General features: G+C 38.6%; 2 protein-coding genes and 1 pseudogene across 18 annotated transcripts in view; 2 read left to right on the top strand and 1 right to left on the bottom strand.

Moving 5' to 3' along the window:
• The window catches only part of SKA2 (spindle and kinetochore associated complex subunit 2), a 31,812-nt gene extending 28,360 nt beyond the window's left edge, over positions 1–3,452 (top strand). Inside the window, exon 4 of the mRNA XM_082440196.1 lies at positions 1,123–3,452. Coding sequence (XP_082296322.1) covers positions 1,123–1,191 — 69 coding nt within the window. The 3' untranslated portion in view covers positions 1,192–3,452. The remainder of the gene's footprint in view (positions 1–1,122) is intronic.
• Positions 1–18,927, bottom strand: part of LOC309649739 (synaptosomal-associated protein 23 pseudogene) — a 424,755-nt pseudogene that overhangs the window by 94,769 nt on the left and 311,059 nt on the right. The gene's annotated exons all lie outside the window — the stretch shown is intronic.
• The window catches only part of TRIM37 (tripartite motif containing 37), a 282,148-nt gene continuing 268,757 nt past the window's right edge, over positions 5,537–18,927 (top strand). For 7 of the 16 annotated variants that reach the window (XM_082439948.1, XM_082439952.1, XM_082439951.1 and 4 more), the window contains exons 1-3: positions 5,552–6,022; positions 7,774–7,875; positions 17,627–17,667. In XM_082439948.1, the coding sequence (XP_082296074.1) occupies positions 6,002–6,022; positions 7,774–7,875; positions 17,627–17,667 (164 nt within the window). In that variant the 5' untranslated portion in view covers positions 5,552–6,001. Of the gene's footprint in view, positions 6,023–7,773; positions 7,876–17,626; positions 17,668–18,927 lie in introns of all 16 variants that reach the window. The other 9 variants (XR_014257253.1, XM_082439942.1, XM_082439944.1 and 6 more) reach the window with 5 other exon arrangements.

Raw genomic sequence — 18,927 nt, 5'->3', positions numbered from 1 at the left:
CCTGCTTTTGTGAATTCTGTTCACTGGTTGTTTTCTCAGCATCTATTCTCTCTTCCTGCCTAAAAGATTACTGACTCTCTTGAGATGTGTGCCATTCCTCAGACTCAGGCCTGAGGTAAAGTTGCTGCTATCCTCAGCTTCAGGGGTGTGCCTGATTTGCAAGGGGAATGGATTTTCCTTTAACTAACATTGGTTCAGAAATAGGTTTGTAACCCAAATGACATATGAGGAGGGAAAGTCTGAAAGTAGGAAATTAGGAAGAGTTTCCTCACTGCTGAGAGACCCCTGGGAAGAGAAAGCTTTACTTCTTCTAAACATTGTGCACAGATGTGATACCTAGCACTGCTAGAGCCACTTTCCTGTCAGCTTGAGGATAAAGCCACCATCAAGGATATCAGAGCTGTTAGATGGAAAAAATGGAGCCCTTACATTGTTGAGCATAAACCAGCCCTGAAACCTGCCCTTCTTCTGTATTTATTGTGCAATGATAATACATTTTCTTATTTATCCATTTTCAAATGTGTCTCTATTACTTGCAGATAAAAGCATATTAATTATCCTTCAAAATTTAACCCAAATCTCTACTTCTGAAGAAACTTCCAGACTATTTTTGTTCCCACTTATTTTTCAAAATACTTTTAGAATATGGTGTTCAAATGTGACTTCCTTGGTTCTGTTAAATTACTGTCCTTAAATTGTTTGATTTCTTGGTCTTGTTTCTTCAATTTAATTGCAAGTTCTTTGGAAACTCAAACATCAAAGTAGCTTGTATATAGATAGCCAATATGTATTTTTTCCTTGCCTTCCTAAATTTGTGATTACATACATAGTATGAACTTATGGAAACATTTATTGGTGTAACAAAGCAGAAGTTAATTTAGCAGTGTTTAAAGATGTTTTTAAATTTTTAAAAAATTTATTTTATTGAAGTATAGTTTTTACAATGTGTTAATTTCTGCTATTCAGCATAGTGATTCAGTTATATACATATATACATTCTTTTTCATATTCTTTTCCATTATGATTTATCACAGGATATTGAATATAGTTCCCTGTGGTATACAGTAGGACCTTGTCGTTTTAAGGGTTTTTGAAATAAAGATTTTGTCATTTGTTTTGTAGCTCTTACCACTGACTGAAGAAGAGAAAACTGCGGCAGAGCAATTAAGAGCTCACATGTCAGACTTATGATGAAGAAATGGACTTGCAAAAGGGAACTCTAATGGGGAAGAGATCAATTCCAGAGAGATTTAGGAAGCTGTCTTGTTAGCATTTGATGACTGTTGGTGGCAGGATGACAAAGGAGATTTGGCTTGGGTTACTGGATAGTGATGCCTTCCACAAGAGAGGGGAATACAAGAAGGGCAGATATTGTACTCATAATGTTCAGCCAAAGGGATGGAATGGAAATAAAGAGTTTTAAAAAAATATATGCAGGGGGCTTCCCTGGTGGTGCAGTGGTTGAGAGTCCGCCTGCCAATGCAGGGGACAGGGGTTCGAGCCCTGGTCTGGGAAGATCCCACATGCCGCGGAGCAACTAGGCCCGTGAGTCACAACTACTGAGCCTGCGCATCTGGAGCCTGTGCTCTGCAACAAGAGAGGCCACGATAGTGAGAGGCCCGCGCACCGCGATGAAGAGTGGCCCCCGCTTGCCGCAACTAGAGAAAGCCCTCGCACAAAAACAAAGACCCAACACAGCCAAAAAAAAAAAATATATATATATATATATATGCATATACACTTAGTCTTGTAATTTCAGGCAAGTAAGTCTCAACACCATTTTGTATCTGTTTTTGTATAATCAGGATAACACAGATGTCCTGGCCTATTGTAAAAGAAAATTATGTACTATCAGTCAGTCAAATGTGAATGAACATGCTTTGGAAATTAAAGGATAGGAAAAAAATTTGTATTATGTTATACATATGTATATAATTTTATTATTGAAAATTCTGATTGCAGATGTGGCCACATTATTGGTGAGACTGCTAATGTGTGACTTAACAGTCTCCCATAAAACCTAACTTAGTAATAAGCTGGCTTTTCTGTGACAGCCTCACTTTTATTTTTGTCCTATTCCTTCTTCCTGCTAATGTTGAGCAGCCTGAGCTCTGCTTTCAAACGCTGTTTTAGATTGTCCCTGTTATACTTCAATACTAACTTTGTTCTCTGGTCTATATTACTGTAGTTGTTCATTCTACTGTATATGAAAGCTAAGAAACTGAAATGAGAGGGTCACTGGCAACCGCTACTTGCCAGTTTGATTTGTGTGTGTGTATGTGCACGCGTCAACTTCCCTATTTATTAAAAAAAAGAAAAAAACTAATGGCAAGTAAATATGAAAGTAAATCATGGTATATCTATACAACAGAAGGTCAAGTTACCAGTAAATTATTACTGTTAATGTTCTGGGAAATGCTAAAGCTATGCTAAATAGGTAAGAGGAGAAGCAGATATTGTAGCTTTGTCGTCAAGATTGGGCTTTGGACTCATACCGGAGATGTAAACACAGGTTTTAAATTCTAGCTGTACGACCCTGAGCAAACCACTTGACTTGTGTGTGTCAGGATGGCTGGAAGCACAATAAGATGGTAAAGTATTAGGGTTTGATATTTAGTAATCCTTCAATAAATATTTCTATATATGTCATAAAAACAAGGCATTGAAAGATTAGGAAAAGTGTATCAAATGTTAGTTTTATAGGTTATAGAATTATACTTTAATTTTAAAAGAATTTTTTCTGTTATGATATTAACAAACTTATAATAGCTGACAGACAGGGTTGGAAGAGTAGCTTCAGTTAAAATTGTCTTGTCTCCAGGCTCACTGAATGGATACATAAACAAGACCCATATATATGCTGTCTATAAGAGACCCACTTCAGACCTAGGGACACATACAGACTGAAAGTGAGGGGATGGAAAAAGATATTCCATACAAATGAAAATCAAAAGAAAGCTGGAGTAGCAATACTCATATAAAAAAAAAAATCGTCTTGTCTCTTCTGAATATCTGGAGAACAGAAAGTACCCCCCCCCTTTTAAATTACAGATAAATAAGTCACACCTTAGTAACATATTATTTTTCTTCAGTACTCAGGCAGTTAATATTGAGGAAGTTCCTGTCATGGTATGGTTCTGGGATGTGATGGTGATGGTGGGATTGAAAAATGGTGGTATCATGAGGTCTTAACAAGTTACTGGTGTTAAAGGGTTTTGCTTTCAATCAGAAAAAAAACTAGATTGTACTGTTTTTCCTCTATGACTTCCTTCACAAGTTACCTTCTAAATGTTGGTTCTTCCCCTCATCCCTCTTAAAATTGCTCTTGTTTATATATTCATTTATTTCCCAAGGTTCATTTATTGCCTTTTGGGGAATGATTCCGAAGTATAACTTATTTCACTAGACCTAGATCCAAATTTCCAATAAAAACCTCTACCTGAATATTCAAATTGAGCATGTCCAGAATATTTAACTGATTTTCTTATTTTGTTAACAACAACTGTTCTGTTAGCTGGAATTAAAGTTTGCATCCCTTTATCTTCTTAGTTAATAAAATCTATAATTCTATAATCTATAATTCTTTGAAATGTTTGTTGTATCCAACCTTCACTTTACCTTCACTTTTACTACCTAATTTAGACCTTTTTTATTTCTCATCTGGATAATTGTTTTCTCCTATGTGACTACTAGTGTTTTTATGTCTTAAGTTGTGATACAAATTAATTTTAATTAGGTTGTATTTTAAATACAACTTTAATTTTGAGAAATTAAAAAAATATAAGTATGCTTATTCTCCCAAATAACTGCAACTTTTTCAGATGTTTCTACATGTATACAAATTAAAAAACATTCTAAACAAAAATAGGCTGATACCATACACTGTAGTGCAGCTGTGCCCTTTTTTTTTTATCTTAAATATATTTTTGGTATCTTCGTGTCATTCTTTTGAACAGCTGTATATATGAATTTACCATAATTTTTACCAGTTCCTCTTTTATAGGCATTTAAGCTGTGTAATACACAAGTTAGGAGATTCGGAGGGTGGGTAAAGGAGGACGGCAAGGTCAGCCTTTCCTTAAGGAATTCTAATAGAGCACGACAGGTTTCTCAACGACACACAGCAGTTTAGCATCCTGCCAACTAAATTTTTTTTTGCTTACGTTAGCCAGAATCTGACAGTGCTTGCAAGCAATGACCCCTAATTTGTTGTACGGGTTTTCTAATTTTCCACTGTTATGAACTATTGCAATAAATCTTTAAACATTTTGGGGCTCTTGGGCAAATATATCTATTAGTACAAGAACCTATTTTAATATTTATCATACATTGTAATTTTTCCTATTTGCTTTCTGCTATGCTGGGTTGCAAAGACCGCTTCTCATTACCCTTTGAATCCCAAGTAGTATAGTACCGTGTTTCACAAGTAACTTTTTAAATTGGGGTAAAATTCACATACCATAAAATTAACCATTTGCCGTTATTAAAATGTACAATTGAGGGCATTTTAGTATAAAAGATGTGCACTGTCACCTCTATGTAGTTCCAAGACCATAAATAATTTTTGCTGAAAGAATTTTTTCAGGCACAATTCTTCCGAAATTATATCTTTGTCCATGGCTCATGTAGTTAAAAAAAATTGTTATGCCCACTACTTATAAGAAAGTCCAAATGCTTTGATATTTAAGAAATTCTTCCTAGATAATTGTTGATTCTCTTCAGGTGCATTCAATTTCGGTTAAGTGTAACAGTTGTTTGCAATAAACTGGAAAGGAAAAATTAAACTCAAATTAAGAATTTGATGTACGTCCTTTGCCTCACACCTTCAATTTCTGCAATCTTTAAGCATTTCTTACACTAGAAAACTGTAGAAAGCAGACGCCAATATGGGAAAGCTGAATACAGCTGATACTCCTGCACTTTCCACAGTCTCACGGCGACAGCTCACCTCAAGCCCCAAGCAATGCAGGGCGAGTGTGGTTGGGTGTGGGTCTGACGTCTACACCGTCCGTGGTCCCGTCCTCCCACTCCCGACTCTGAAATTACCGCTCTAGGCTTCACAATCTGGAGCTTTGCTTCAGTACGTGGGGCGGAAGTCTTAAAACCCTGAGAATCTGGGCTTGCTCCCCGTGAAAGAAGCACTAGCCACGAATCCTCTGCACCACAGTTTCTCAAGGTGCGGGCCACAAGTCACCTGCAGCCAAATCACCGAGAGAATTTGTTGAAAACGATGATTTCGTGGAGCCCCACCCTAGAATCACGGAGTCCGAATACCTAGGGGTGTGGCTCCGGAGTCTGCATTTGCCACAAACCCTCCAGGTGGCTCCAGCCTTTGGCGCGCAAAAGTTTGAGACGGGTAGACCGCCGTCCCTCCCCTGAGGGGGGCGGGGCGTGGTCACGCGCCGCGCCCTCCTCCGCCTGCGCTAACACGGGCCGAAGGCACGCAACCCTGCAGCAGCCAGCGGCCAAATCTCGTGTGCTCCCCTGCACCGCGGGAACTAGGCGCCCGCCGCTGGTCCGCTCCCTTAGTGCTGCGGCCTGCGCGCATGCGTACACGCGGGCCGCGCCTTTTCTCACACCGCACCTTCCGCTACCCTGGTTACCGTTGGTGTTTGCGAATTCCCTGCGGCAACTTCGTCGCGGAAGACCAGCACCGCCGGGCTCCAGCTGCGGTTTGATAGGCGCGCGCCTGCGTCACGTGGGCAAGGCTCCTACTCGGTTGCTGGCGGGCCGCTCAGCCGGGAGGAAAGAAGCTCGTGGCTACCGCTCACGCTCCCACTGCGCCCTAGGGCTGGCGCGCGGATAAAAATGGCGAAGTGGGGGTAGCTGGCGCCGAACCTAAAGCGATGGGGCGCGCAGGTGGGGCGGTGGTCGGAGAGCCCTAATGTAGGCACCCGGCTGTTCTCCGCGGCGATTTGACTTGGTGACCTCAGGCCGGCGCCTAACAGGTCAGACCACGGACTCCGCGGGTCGCGGAGTGCCCCGCCGAGAGCCGGAGGCAATGGATGAACAGAGCGTGGAGGTGAGGGGGCTTGAGGAGGGTGGTGCTTAGTCTCCCTCGCCACCCGCTGAGCGTTCTTTATTCGAGGCGCTTTGCCCTAGTCCACCCTCTCGTAGGGCGCCTTGCCCTAGTCCCCCCACCCCGCCGCTGCCTTTGTGGAGGGGGCTGGCCCAGGGCGGAGGACGCCTTGCTCGTTCTGCAGCCCTCCGGCTACCCTGTGCTCTGACCGTTCCCGCAGTCAGGTGGTGCGTATTCTGGCGTTTTCAGGATGTCTTGGCACCGTACTCATCCCCACAGGGTTTCTGCAAACTACAGCCTGTTCAGAGGAGAACTGCAGATTCTTTAGATGGACGTGCGCTGCGACTCGCCACCAGTTATTACGAGTTTTTGCGCGGATCCAAATCTCCCTCCGAATGGATAATCATTCCCTCCCAGCGGTACATTTTGTAGACATCTGCCCTTCCTAGATTGAATGAGGATATAATCTTACTATCCTGTTTGACTGTAGTTTTCTAGAGCAACTTATTCTTTTTATATATGACTCCTGTAAACGATGATTTCAAACGTTTGGGGTATTTATGTTAAGGCTAGGAACTTAAAAAAGATTGCTTATTGGACATAATTGTATAATAATTGTCAAGACTTGAACCTTGCAATTACTAAAATACTAAATCCTTGATAAGGAACAACTATATTACGTGGGCACTCCACTTGAAACTAGTTCATCCAATGGTCGTACTGTCCCCCGCCGTAGCCCCATCCCCCAGCGTCTGCATCTCACAGATTCTTTCTGGTCCTGCAGAGTCATGGTTAGACTCATGAGTAATTTTCTCCTTAATTCCGCATGTAAAAGTATTATAAAAGTTTTGTAACCTTACCTTGGTTTTAGAAGAGATTAATTCCTCTGGAATGGAGTAAAAATAAATGTGAGTACTGTAAAAATAAACTTAAAATATATAATAACCTACATTTAATTATATCTGTTTTCTTGTCAGATACTTCCTAAATGGATTCATCTGAGGCTGGCAAAGATAATACTGCTTCTTCTGTTTACGTTTTTTTTTTTTTCCCAAAGCCTTCATAGAGCTACCACCAAAATTCTCCATACAGACAGAATTTCAGGCTCAAATAAGTAGCTAGTTGATTGCAGCAGCATGGCAGAAATTCAGAGCAGAAATTCAGATTTCTGGATTCTGAATTACATTGTTTTTCTGTTGATCAAAGTATGCTGCCATTAATGTATCTTTTTATACTTAAATTATAAAAGCAATCCATCCCCCTTGGGGAAATTGCAGAAAAAGTCACAAGTTCATAGTGTTCATACAGTCATAGTTTGCCTTTTTTTTCCTTACTGTTATACATCATAAGGGGTTTTTTTGATCATTAAACAATTCAAAAATATTTCTGTGACTATCATAGTCTGTGTTAACTCCTGTAACTTAATATTTTGACATTTGGGCTATAGCCAGATTCTTGCCATTATAATTGATGTTTCCGTGAAAATATTTGTGCATGTCTATGTTTGCATTCCATATTCTTTTCTTAGACTAGAACCACTGTGAAGCTTAGAAAAAAGGAAGCATTTTTTCCCAGGAGATGTTCTGAGGTACCCTGGACCTTGACTAACCAAGTCCTGATATGGAATATAGTTAAAACTGGGATGTTATCAACCCAGAATAAATGTAATTGTCAGGTGAATTATTGCAAGCATGCTTTTTACTCATGATTCAGTAGCGTAATCTGGTGAACCTTATATCTTTTATTATTTTCAGAGCATTGCTGAGGTTTTCCGATGTTTCATTTGTATGGAGAAATTGCGGGATGCACGCCTGTGTCCTCATTGCTCCAAGCTTTGTTGTTTCAGCTGTATCAGGGTAAGTTGTATCTTTTTTTACATACATTTAGTATATATAGGGTGTATTGTAAAAACCATTTTCTTTATCTTGTTTTAATTTTACATTTTATGCCCTTTTAAAAATGTCTTAAATGATTGTTTCTTAATAGGGAGACCATCAATGTATATTGTTTAGTACTATGGAGATGAATAATCATCAAGTCATAATTGCCATGAAGTGTCTGGAAACCAAAGCCCAGTGTAATTTTAGTATATTTACATTATTAAATCACTGCACATTTAACAAGTACTTACGAAGTGCTTACCTGCATTGTGTTTGGGGTTGAGGATACTAAGATAAGTGATGGAAGTGCCTGCCCTGCAGGAGCTTAAATCTAATTGAGAGAATGGACTGTGTGTTTATATTGAAGAATGTGTAGTGTCATAAAGAGGCACTCACAAAGTGCTATGAGACTCAGGAGGGAGAGTTTATACTTGTTTGATGGGTAAGATAGAGAAAAAGCTAGTAATGGGTTAAAAGGCACATAATAAAATCATATAATCTTACAGTTAAAAGAGACGTTAAAGATGAATATAATCCAGTGGCTTTAAAAATTGAATGTAGGTGACCCCCAGAAACAAAATTACGAGGAAGCTTAAGATGTAAAGCAGAAGAGCTTATTTTGGTTGTGTGTGGGGATTCGGTCGCACATCTGCAGGCCATAGTTGAAAACTGCCTGGCCCACGTGACTCTTAGTTGATTATTTCCTTTATTGAGAAAGTCAAAGTCATCTAACACGCTCATCATCTCAAAATTTCTCTGTGGTTCCTTATTCCTGCCTGAGGAAGATAAATATCCCTCTGTCAAGAGTAATATCTGTAACACTTAAATCATTTGCTTCCAGTCACACATTTAGCAAATGATGGAGCTGGATTTGAACCCAGGAAGCCTGGGTCAAGAGTCTGTGTTCTTTGGCACTACATGTCTACAGAGGGCCTAAGTTACATACCATGCTGATTCTCCCACTCATAAACTGAGAGACTTGATCTTCTTAGTGTTGTTTTCTCAAACAATAGAATGTGAATAACAAGATCTTTCTCACAGGATGGTTGTGGCGTTAAATGAGATAAGCTAAAAGGTAATTTAGAAACTGAAATGTAGTTAAGACTTCACCTTCCAATGCAGGGGGTGGGAGGTTCAATCCCCGGTTGGGGAGCTAAGATCCCACGTGCCTCTCCACCAAAAAACCAAAACATAAAACAGAAGTAATGTTGTTACAGATTCAATAAAGACTTTAAAAATGGCCCACATCGCGACTTCACTGGTGGCACAGTGGTTAGCAATCCGCATGCCAATGCAGGGGACACGGGTTCGAGCCCTGGTCTGGGATGATCCCACATGCCATGGAACAGTGAAGCCCTTGCGCCACAGATACTGAGCCTGTGCTCTAGAGCCCGCGAGCCACAACTACTGAAGCCTGCGCGCTTGGAGCCCATGCTCCGCAACGGGAGAGGCCACCGCAGTGAGAAGCCCATGCACTGTAGTGAAGAGTAGCCCCCACTCGCCGCAGCTAGGGAGGGCCTGTGCGCAGCAACGAAGACCCAATGCAGCCAAAAATAAAAATTAAAAAAAAAAAAAAAAAGGTCCACATCAAAAAAAAAAAAAAAGGCTAATGGTGGACACTTGTTTAGAAAAAAAACTAAAATGTACTCTTCATTTGTAAGGTGTTGTATTATTCTATTGTAAAAATAGCAACTCATACATATCATTATGGTTTATAAATGGTAAAGCTGAATGAAGCTAGAGAAATTAAGTAATTGGCCTCTATCCCTGTAGTTAATTTATTGGTAGAGTAGATCTGGACTCAGCTCTTTTGATGAAGGTTCAGCATACATATGATCTCTGGTTATTACCTTATACCTCACTGATTCTTTTTTTTTTTAAGTTTTTTTTTTTTTGACATGGACCATTTTTAAAGTCTTTTTTGAATTTGTTACAATATTGCTTCTGTTTTATATGTTTTGGTTTTTTGGCCCTGAGGCATGTGGGATCTTAACTTCTGGACCAGGGATCAAACCCACACCCCCTGCATTGGAAGGCAAAGTCTTAACCACTGGACTGCCAGGGAAGTCCACTCATTGATTCTTCATTTCTTCACTTTTCTTCTTCCTCCTACTGTTGCTTACAAGTATTTATTTCTTAAATATTGCGCTGGCATTCTCTATTATGAAGTTTCTGGGAAATTTTTATCTACTTTGAGAAATTTGATTTACTTTTGCAGGTTTAACTATCATCTGTGTGCATGGCTCGTAAATCTAGTCCTTCAGCATTGACCTGTAAATGTCTTATCTGATTGTCCTTCCAGCATCTTGAACTTTGTTCTAGATCAAATTCTTCCTATTATTTTCTCAAATTGACTCTTTTTGAATTCTTTTTTTTTTGTTTGTTCTTTTCTACTAATCAAACTTGAAACCTCTGATACCAATAATTTTTAAGTCTTGTCAGTTATCTCCTAGTGTCATTTATATCTGTCCTACCTTTCCGTTCTTATTATTACCATCCTAATAGAGAAATACAGACATCTATTACCTCGTGCTTAGATAATTATAGTTACTATCTAACTGATCTCTCTGTCTTGAGTCTTTTCTTCTCTTGTCCATTTTGTATCCTGCTGCCGTATTGATATTTTCCAGTAATGTCATTCTTTTTTCCTCCCAGAAGCCTCAGAGATTTATTGCCTGAAGGATAAAGTCCAAGAACATTAGCCTTATATTCAGACCATCTGAATAATCTGGTTCTAACCTTTCTTTTTCAGAGTTGTTTTGGTTCCTGAATTCACCATTCATTTGTTCGTTCATTGAACAAATATTAATTGTGGACTTGGAGTTAAGCACTGACTTCTTAAGGAATTGACTTGTTTTCTAGTTGGGATATAGGCAAAAAAGTAAATAGCTATATGTTAGCTATTCTTCATAGCATAAAGAAAAATGAAACTGGTTGAGGTTATAGAGTAGGGACTTTTGAGAGGTAACTGGCAGGTTGGTAGCTATTTTAGATAGAATAGTCTGGGAAGGTCTCTCTGAGTAGATGACATTTGAGCAGAGACCAGGATGAGAGTGATGGGAATATGTAGGGAAAGAAAGTCCCAGGCAGAGAAATCAGAAGGGGCAAACGCCCTGAGAAAGAAGTATGTTTAGTGTGTTGAGAAATACCAGAGAAGCAGTGTGGTTAGAGCAAAGTGGACAGAGGGAGAGAGGGAAAGGAAATGAGTTTGAAGATGTAGCTAGAGGCCTTGGTAAAGACCTTGGATTTTATTTAAGTGTGCTGCTAGCCATTGAAAGCTTTTGAGTGATTTGAAGTAATTAATGTTTTGAAAGCTATCACTCTGGCTACTGTGTGGAAAGAGGACTGTAGGCAGATGGGGGGAGAGTGAGGAGAGCAGTTAGGATGTGCTTTATTAGTGAAAGATGGATGGTGGTTTAGACCAGAATGGTAACAGTGAAGGTGGTGAAAAATAGGGCAATTCTGGATATGTTTTGAAGGTAGAATCAATGGATTTTCATACAGATGGGATGTGAGGAAAGTTTTTTACAGCATCTGGGTGAATGAAAGGTTTCCCATTCTGAAATAGAAAAAACTGAGGGAAGAACAGATTTGGGTAGGGTATAGATGTAAAAGTGTTTTTTTTTTTTTTTTACTTTTAAATTACGTTTTACTTAGTAACTACAGAAAACCATTGTTTTTGCTAGTGAGAGCAATATGATTTTTTATTATTAATTAATTTATTATTGGCTGCGTTGGGTCTTCGTTGCTGCGCGTGGGCTTTCTTTAGTTGTGATCGGGGGCTACTCTTTGTTGCGGCGCGCTGGCTTCTCATTGCGGTGACTTCTCTTGTTGTGGAGCACGGTCTCTAGGCACGAGGGCTTCAGTAGTGGCTTGCGGGCTCAGTAGTTGTGGCACACGGGCTTAGTTGCTCTGTAGCATGTGGGATCTTCCTGGACCAGGGCTCAAACCCGTGTCCCCTGCATTGGCAGGTGGATTCTTAACCACTGCGCCACCAGGGAAGCCCGTGGTATGATTAAATATAGTTCTTTCTTTTTAAAAAAAAAAAAAAAAAAATTTGTGACTCTGTGATACTCCAGTTCAAAATTTTGGACTAGTTCACTTTATTACAATACTTGTAATTTTTAAAATCTTAAAAAAATTTAGATATAATTCACATAACATAAAATTCACCCTTTTAATGTATAAAGTTTTCTTTTTTAATATGTAAAGTTTGAGATGTTTATTATACATCTAATTGGAGAGGTTGACAGTTGGAAATATGAACCTGGATTTGAGGAAGGGGACGTTAGAGAGATTGAATAATTAGCATATAGATAGTATTTAAAGCCAGGGAACTAGATGAGACCATCAGATTACCTCCTGTGGGAAGAGATTTTTAGGTCTGAACTCTGGGTCACTCAATGTTTAGATGTTAGGAGAAGGATTCAGCAGAGGATAATAAGAAGGAGCCAGGAGTGAGGCATCACAGAATTCAACTGAAAAACATGTTTCAAAAAGGAGTAGTTTAGGGCTTCCCTGGTGGCGCAGTGGTTAAGAATCTGCCTGCCTATGAAAGGGACACGGGTTCGATCCCTGGCCCGGGAAGATCCCACATGCCGCGGAGCAACTAAGCCTGTGTGCCACAACTACTGAGCCTGCGCTCTAGAGCCCACGAGCCACAACTACTGAAGCCTGTGTGCCACAACTACTGAGCCTGCGCTCTAGAGCCCGCGAGCCACAACTACTGAAGCCTGCGTGCCTAGAGTCCTCAACAAGAGAAGCCACCGCAATGAGAAGCTCGTGTACCACAACGAAGAGTAGCCCCCACTCGCTGCAGCTAGAGAAAGCCCACACACAGCAACGAAGACCCAACACAGTCATAAATAAATAAATAAATAAAATAAAAAACTAAAAAAAAAAAGGAGGCGTTCAGCTGTGTCATATGGTTCTAGCCTGGGAATTGACCATTGGATCTGATTTTTTTTTTTTTTCCTTTTTTTTTTTTTTCGGCTGTGCTGCGCAGCATGCAGGATCTTATTAGTTCCCCAACCAGGAAGTGCGGTGTCTCAACTACTGCACCACCAGGGAAATCCCTTGGATTTGAGAATATGTAGGTTATTGGTGACCCTGATAAATAGCTTCAGTGGAACAGTGGGGGCAAAAACTTGATGTCAGAGAGTGGGAGGAGAATGAGACAGCAAGTATAAAAACTGTCACAGAATCTTGTTGTAAAGGGGAGAAACAAGGTGTAGTGGGTTGAAGGGATGTTGAGAGTCATCTTTTAGGAGAAGGTTTATATCTTCCTGGGACTGAACCAGTAGAGAATAATTGATGCTAGAGAGGCGAGGGGTAATTACAGGAGCAAAGTCCTTGAGACGCTGAGCACTCCACACAACCACATTGTAATACTGTTTACTTGAATGCTTTCCCTTCTCTTCCATCTCATCTCTGTTCATTTGTCCACAGAAATTGAACTATCTTTGACAGTCCAGATGCTTGTGTCATTTTAACAAACTAAGGCCCAGACTCATGAATAGACTTGTCCAAAGTCACCTAGTAGTTGGTGACAGACCAAGACTAAACTTATCCCCAGGCCAGCACTCTACCGGCGACTCCCTGATGCCTCCACAGGCGTACCCAAAAGCAGGAACATTGGCTGTGTTTTCAGGCCAGGTCTTCATTTATCTAGCTACACTCAGCTGATTTTCTCTCAGTATCTGTTCCTGTTTTGTATTTTTTCCCGTTATTTTGCCCACATCTTTCTCATCCAGTTTTTTCTTACCCCCTGTTGATTTTTAGTATTGGTAGCAATTTGCCAATAATTATTGACTTTGTTTTTAATTTTTCAGCCTTTTAAAATAAGGTATATTTGACATACAATAAACTGCACATATTTAAAGTACACAGTTTGATAAGTTTTGACAAATGTATACACTTGAAAAACCATCCCTACAGTCAAGATAATGAACATATCTCCAATCCCCAAAAGTTTCTTTGTGCCTCTTGATAGTCCCTACCTCCTCTTGTCTTGTTCTCAAGCAACCAGTGATCTGCTTTCTATTACTATAATAAGTTTGCATTTTCTAGAATTTTATACAAATGGAATCTTACAATATGTACTCTTAACGGTCTGGCTTTTTTCACTCAGCAAAATTATTTTGAGATTCATCTATGTTGTTGTATCAATAGTATTCCCTTTTAAAATAGTACAGATGAACCGGTTTACAGGGCAGAAATAGAGACACAGACGTAGAGAACAAACGTATGGACGCTAAGGGGGGAAAGTGGCGGGGGGTGGTGGTGGTGGTGATGGGATGAAATGGGAGATTGGGATTGACATATATATACCAATATGTATAAAATAGATAGCTAATAAGAACCTGCTGTATAAAAAAATAAATAAAATTTTTTTAAAAAGTATTTCTTTTTATTGCTGCATAGTAGCATTCCGTTGTATGCATATGCTGTAATTTGTTTATCCATTCACCTGCTGATGGACATACAGGTTGCTTCTAGTTTTGGGCATTTACAAAGAAAACTGCTATGAATGTTTGTATACAAGTCTTTCAGTGGACTTAAGCTTTCATTTCTCTTGGGTAAATAGGAGTGGAATGGCTATATCATATCGTAGGTGTATGTTTAACTGCTTAACAAATTGTCAAACTGTTTTCTAAAATAATTGTATCATTTTACATTCTCAACAGCAGTGTATGAGAGTTCCGATTCTTCCATGTTAATGCCAACACTTGGTATTGGTATGTTCAGTCTTGAATTTTAGCCATTCTCATAGGTATGTAGTAGTACATACTTCTCCCTTAAGATCAGGAAAAAGACAAGGATGTGTACTTTTATTACTTTGGTCCATTACCCTCCCCCAACCCCTGGCAACCACTATTCCTTCTTCTCTATGAATTTGACTACCTCGTATAAATGGAATCATAGAATATTTGTCCCTTTCTGTTTATTTCTGGGCTCTCTATTCTATTTCATTGTCCTTATGCCAGTACCAAACTGTTTTAATTTACTGTAACTTTGTAGTAAACTTTGAAATCAGGAAATATGAGTCCTCTAAGTTTGTGACAAGTTTTCAGTCTTTCATCATTGAGTATGATGTTTGCTGTGGGTTTTTTATGTATGGACTTTTATCAAGTTGAGGAAGTTCCCTTCTTTTCCTGTTTCTTGAGTGCTTGTATCATGAAAGGATATTAGATTTTGTCAGATGCCTTTTCTTTATCCATTGAGATGATCATGTGGGTTTTTCCTTCATTTTCTTAATGTGATTGATGTATTATATTGAATGATTTTTGTAGGTTGAACTATCCTTGTATCCCAGGAACAAATCCCACTTGGTCAAGGTGTATACTCTTTTTGAATTTGTTTGCTAGGTTTTTGTTGAGGATTTCCCTTGAACAACTTTGCAGAGTAGGAATGCTGATTCTCTTGTTGCATATGAGGAAACTTGAGATCAGTCACATGTCTGGTGTCGCATAGTAAGTGCCAGAGCTAGGAATAAGACTCAGGTTTGAATAATGTCTCAAGCTTGTGATTCTTCCATTTAACGAAGGAGAGAAATTAATTCTTGTTTTTTTAAATTTATTTATTTAATTTATTTATCTTTGGCTGTGTTGGGTCTTCTTTGCTACGTGCGGGCTTTCTCTAGTTGCAGCGAGCGGGGGCTACTCTTTGTTGCCGTGCGCGGGCTTCTCATTGCAGTGGCTTCTCTTGTTGCGAAGCACGGGCTCTAGGCACGCGGGCTCAGTAGTTGTGGCTCGTGGGCTCTAGAGCACAGGCTCAGTAGTTGTGGTGCATGGGCTTAGTTGCCCCGCGGCATGTGGGATCTTCCCAGACCAGGGCTAGAACCTGTGTCCCCTGCACTGGCAGGCGGATTCTTAACCACTACGCCACCGGGGAAGCCCGAGAAGTTAATTCTTAAATTGAATGTGGGGGAATTGCTACAAAGGTGTTTCTTTAATATTACTTGAGTACAAATATTGTATCACTGGTTCTTACCTTTGGTTTTGGTTTGGTAGAAACATTGTTTTTCCTCAAAGTATTAAAATTGCCATATTTGTTTTGTGATTAAATGAGATTATAGAATACAAGGTAAAAATGCCACAAATAATAAGAGAAGGGAAAGATCACTAGCCTAGGATAGGCAGGAAAGTATTATGGACATAATCAGTGGACTTTCCCATGGGACAGCACGTGGATAGAGGGACAGTATAAGCAAATACACAAATAGGATGCCAAGAGTGGTATATATTATAGCAATAAGCCTGTTTTGACTGGAAGGGAGGGGCGTAATAAAAAATACAGACTGGGTCATTCCTTACCATGGTCCCAACCTTTATAGAGCTTTTAGTTTAGTAGGGCAGGGGAGACAAACAAATAAGTCAGTATACCAAGTGTTATAGGTACAATGAAAGGGGAAGTATAGGTTACTGTGGTAAAGCATAACAATGGTATTTAAATAGTCTATAGACAGGGAGCTTTCTGGAGGAAGTGACATATAATCTGAAATCTAAAGGGTGAGCCAGAATAACCTAGTTAAAGAGAGGTGTTGAATATCCTGGGCAGAGAGGGGAAACATATTTAAAGACTTAATCTTGCTGGATCCCCTAGGGTGAGGTAGAAGATGAGGCTAGAGAGGTGGTAGGCTGAGACCGGTCCTGGAGGAGTGCTATGACTTTAGCAGAGCATTGTTTGAGGGAAAGAAACCTGACCTAAATCTTGCTTTGCTCAGGGACCAAAGAGATGATGTTCCAGGTTGTTAAGAATGGAATCCTTTTACATCTATTTTTTTTCTTACAGCTTTATTTTCTGTGCTATGAAGTACACTTCCCCCTATTTAATCTTCCATTGTTCTTTAAGGATTCCTTGGGAATTTTATTTCTGAGTTAATTATTTGACTTTAGGTAAAAGCTTAGGTTCTTTCATAGAAATAGGAAGGGATAAACAGAAATAACAGATATTGAGAGTACATAGCTATTGGATTATATATTTATTTACCTCAAAACCTGTTTACCAGACAATTAAAATATTTAACCATGGAGCTATTGTTTTTGGAAAGGTATTAGCATCTCCTTTGTATATGGTGTAAAACTGCTCCCTATCCAATAATAACGAAAATGGTTAAATTAATAGAATTTGAGGTTTAGTAGAGATATTATTCTCTTGTAAAACTTTTTATAATTATGAGGAAACCAGGTTATGTAGATGTTTAAATGACTGAATTGTAGAACTCATTTAAGACAAAGTTTTGCTGTATTGCTTATTTATGTTTTTCTGTCTAACTTATATAGCCATAATGTATATACCTTACAATTAGATTGCTTTTCAAAAAGGAATTTAGTAGTACCTTAAAATTCCTCAGAGATTTTATGGTGGGTTAGTTAGAAGTAAATCATCATAGTGGCTTATTTTGGGGGGGTGGTAGTAACAATATCATTATTATTTTTGTGCAGATTATTCACACCTTCCCTGTGAGATCCAGAGTCCTAGGATCACTTTCTTACCTGTGAGAGAATAGCTTCTTAATAATTATTTTGGAATGAGTTCTGTGCCTTTGAAAATTTATTCCTGTCACGATGATAATGAGACAGATTGCCTGCTATTCTATAAGTATCTCTATAATTAATGCAGGCACTAGAGAGTTAAACTCATTAAATTTGGTATGTAAGGTTTCAGTATGTACAAATTAGTGGTGTTATCTGCAATCAAAATCTAATTTTTTTTGCCTCCTTAGCGCTGGCTGACAGAGCAGAGAGCTCAATGTCCTCATTGCCGGTAAGTGTTTTACTGTGATTATTTGTGAATTTGGAAAGTAGTAAGGTGATGGGGTCAGCGTGTGTCCTAATACTCATAACATTCTTTCTGCAACCTGCCACATTTCTACTCTTTGCAAATACAGTTGAAAAGAAAATAAGCAATCTATCTAGATAAAGAAATGCAGACTAATTTACCTGACTTAGAATTATGTAGAATACATTACATTGTTTACCTTCTTTTGGAAAATCATTGTGTAACTTCTTAACTTACCTTTTATAACTAAAAAAAAATAAAGTTTCTGTTAAAAAAAAAATCCAGATAGTAATAAAAAGGCTTCTGATTCTGATACCCGACTTGATTTTTTCATGATTTAACACTTTCAGAAGAAATTGTTAGTGTTAGGTTTGGGTACCTGTTCTTCTAGACATTTTTCTATATATGTACTGATGTATACATATAAATGTTTTCTTAAAAAGCACAAATGATGTAATATTATTTTGCTTTTTTTTTTTCCCATGTAAAATATGGTGGTGCCTTTATTGATCATATGTACATATATGTCATTTAAAATCAGTGTTTGAATAATAATCCCCTGTAAGATTATACATTGATTTTTTTTTTTTTTTATGCTTATATTGAGAGACATTTAGGTTGTTTCCGTTTTCGTTTATTTCAAATGAGGCCAGATTGCATTGAAGGGAAAGGTTTTTTACCATTTTATGTTCCTAATAATAGATATTGAAAATGCTTCTTCCTCACATTCTTGCCAACACTGGGTATTACCAATCATTTTATTTTTTTGTCATTCTGCTAAGTGAAAAATGGTATCTCGTTTTTAATCTACTTTTTAAAAAAATGATTGAAACTGAACATCTATTAAAACATTTTTAGCCGTTTATAATTTCTCTTTTTCTTAAACTACTTCATATCTTTTGCCCATTTTTCTTCATGTACTGTTCACATTTTTCATACTGACTTTTAAGAAGATCAGCAGTATCAAATAGAACTTTCTGTGTGATGGAAATGTTATATAGCCTTGCTGTCAACTGTGGCAGTAGAGCACTTGAAGTAAGCCTAGTGTAACTATAATGAAATTTTCTTTTTTTTAACTAATTTGAATTTTTAATTTAAATAGTCACATATGAGTAGTGGCTGTCATTTTGGAGAGTATAGCTTTAGACTAAGGAATTAAGAATTCAGTCTGTAATCTGAATTGCTAATTTTTTTTTTTTTTTTTTTTTTTTTTTTTTATGTGGGATCTTCCCGGACCAGGGCTCG

The sequence above is a fragment of the Balaenoptera physalus genome, assembly GCF_965194825.1.
Source record: "Balaenoptera physalus genome assembly, chromosome: 20".
Classification (NCBI taxonomy): Eukaryota; Metazoa; Chordata; class Mammalia; order Artiodactyla; family Balaenopteridae; genus Balaenoptera; species Balaenoptera physalus.
Note: the sequence above shows the minus strand (reverse complement) of the source record. Positions and strands in the feature narration are given on the sequence as shown.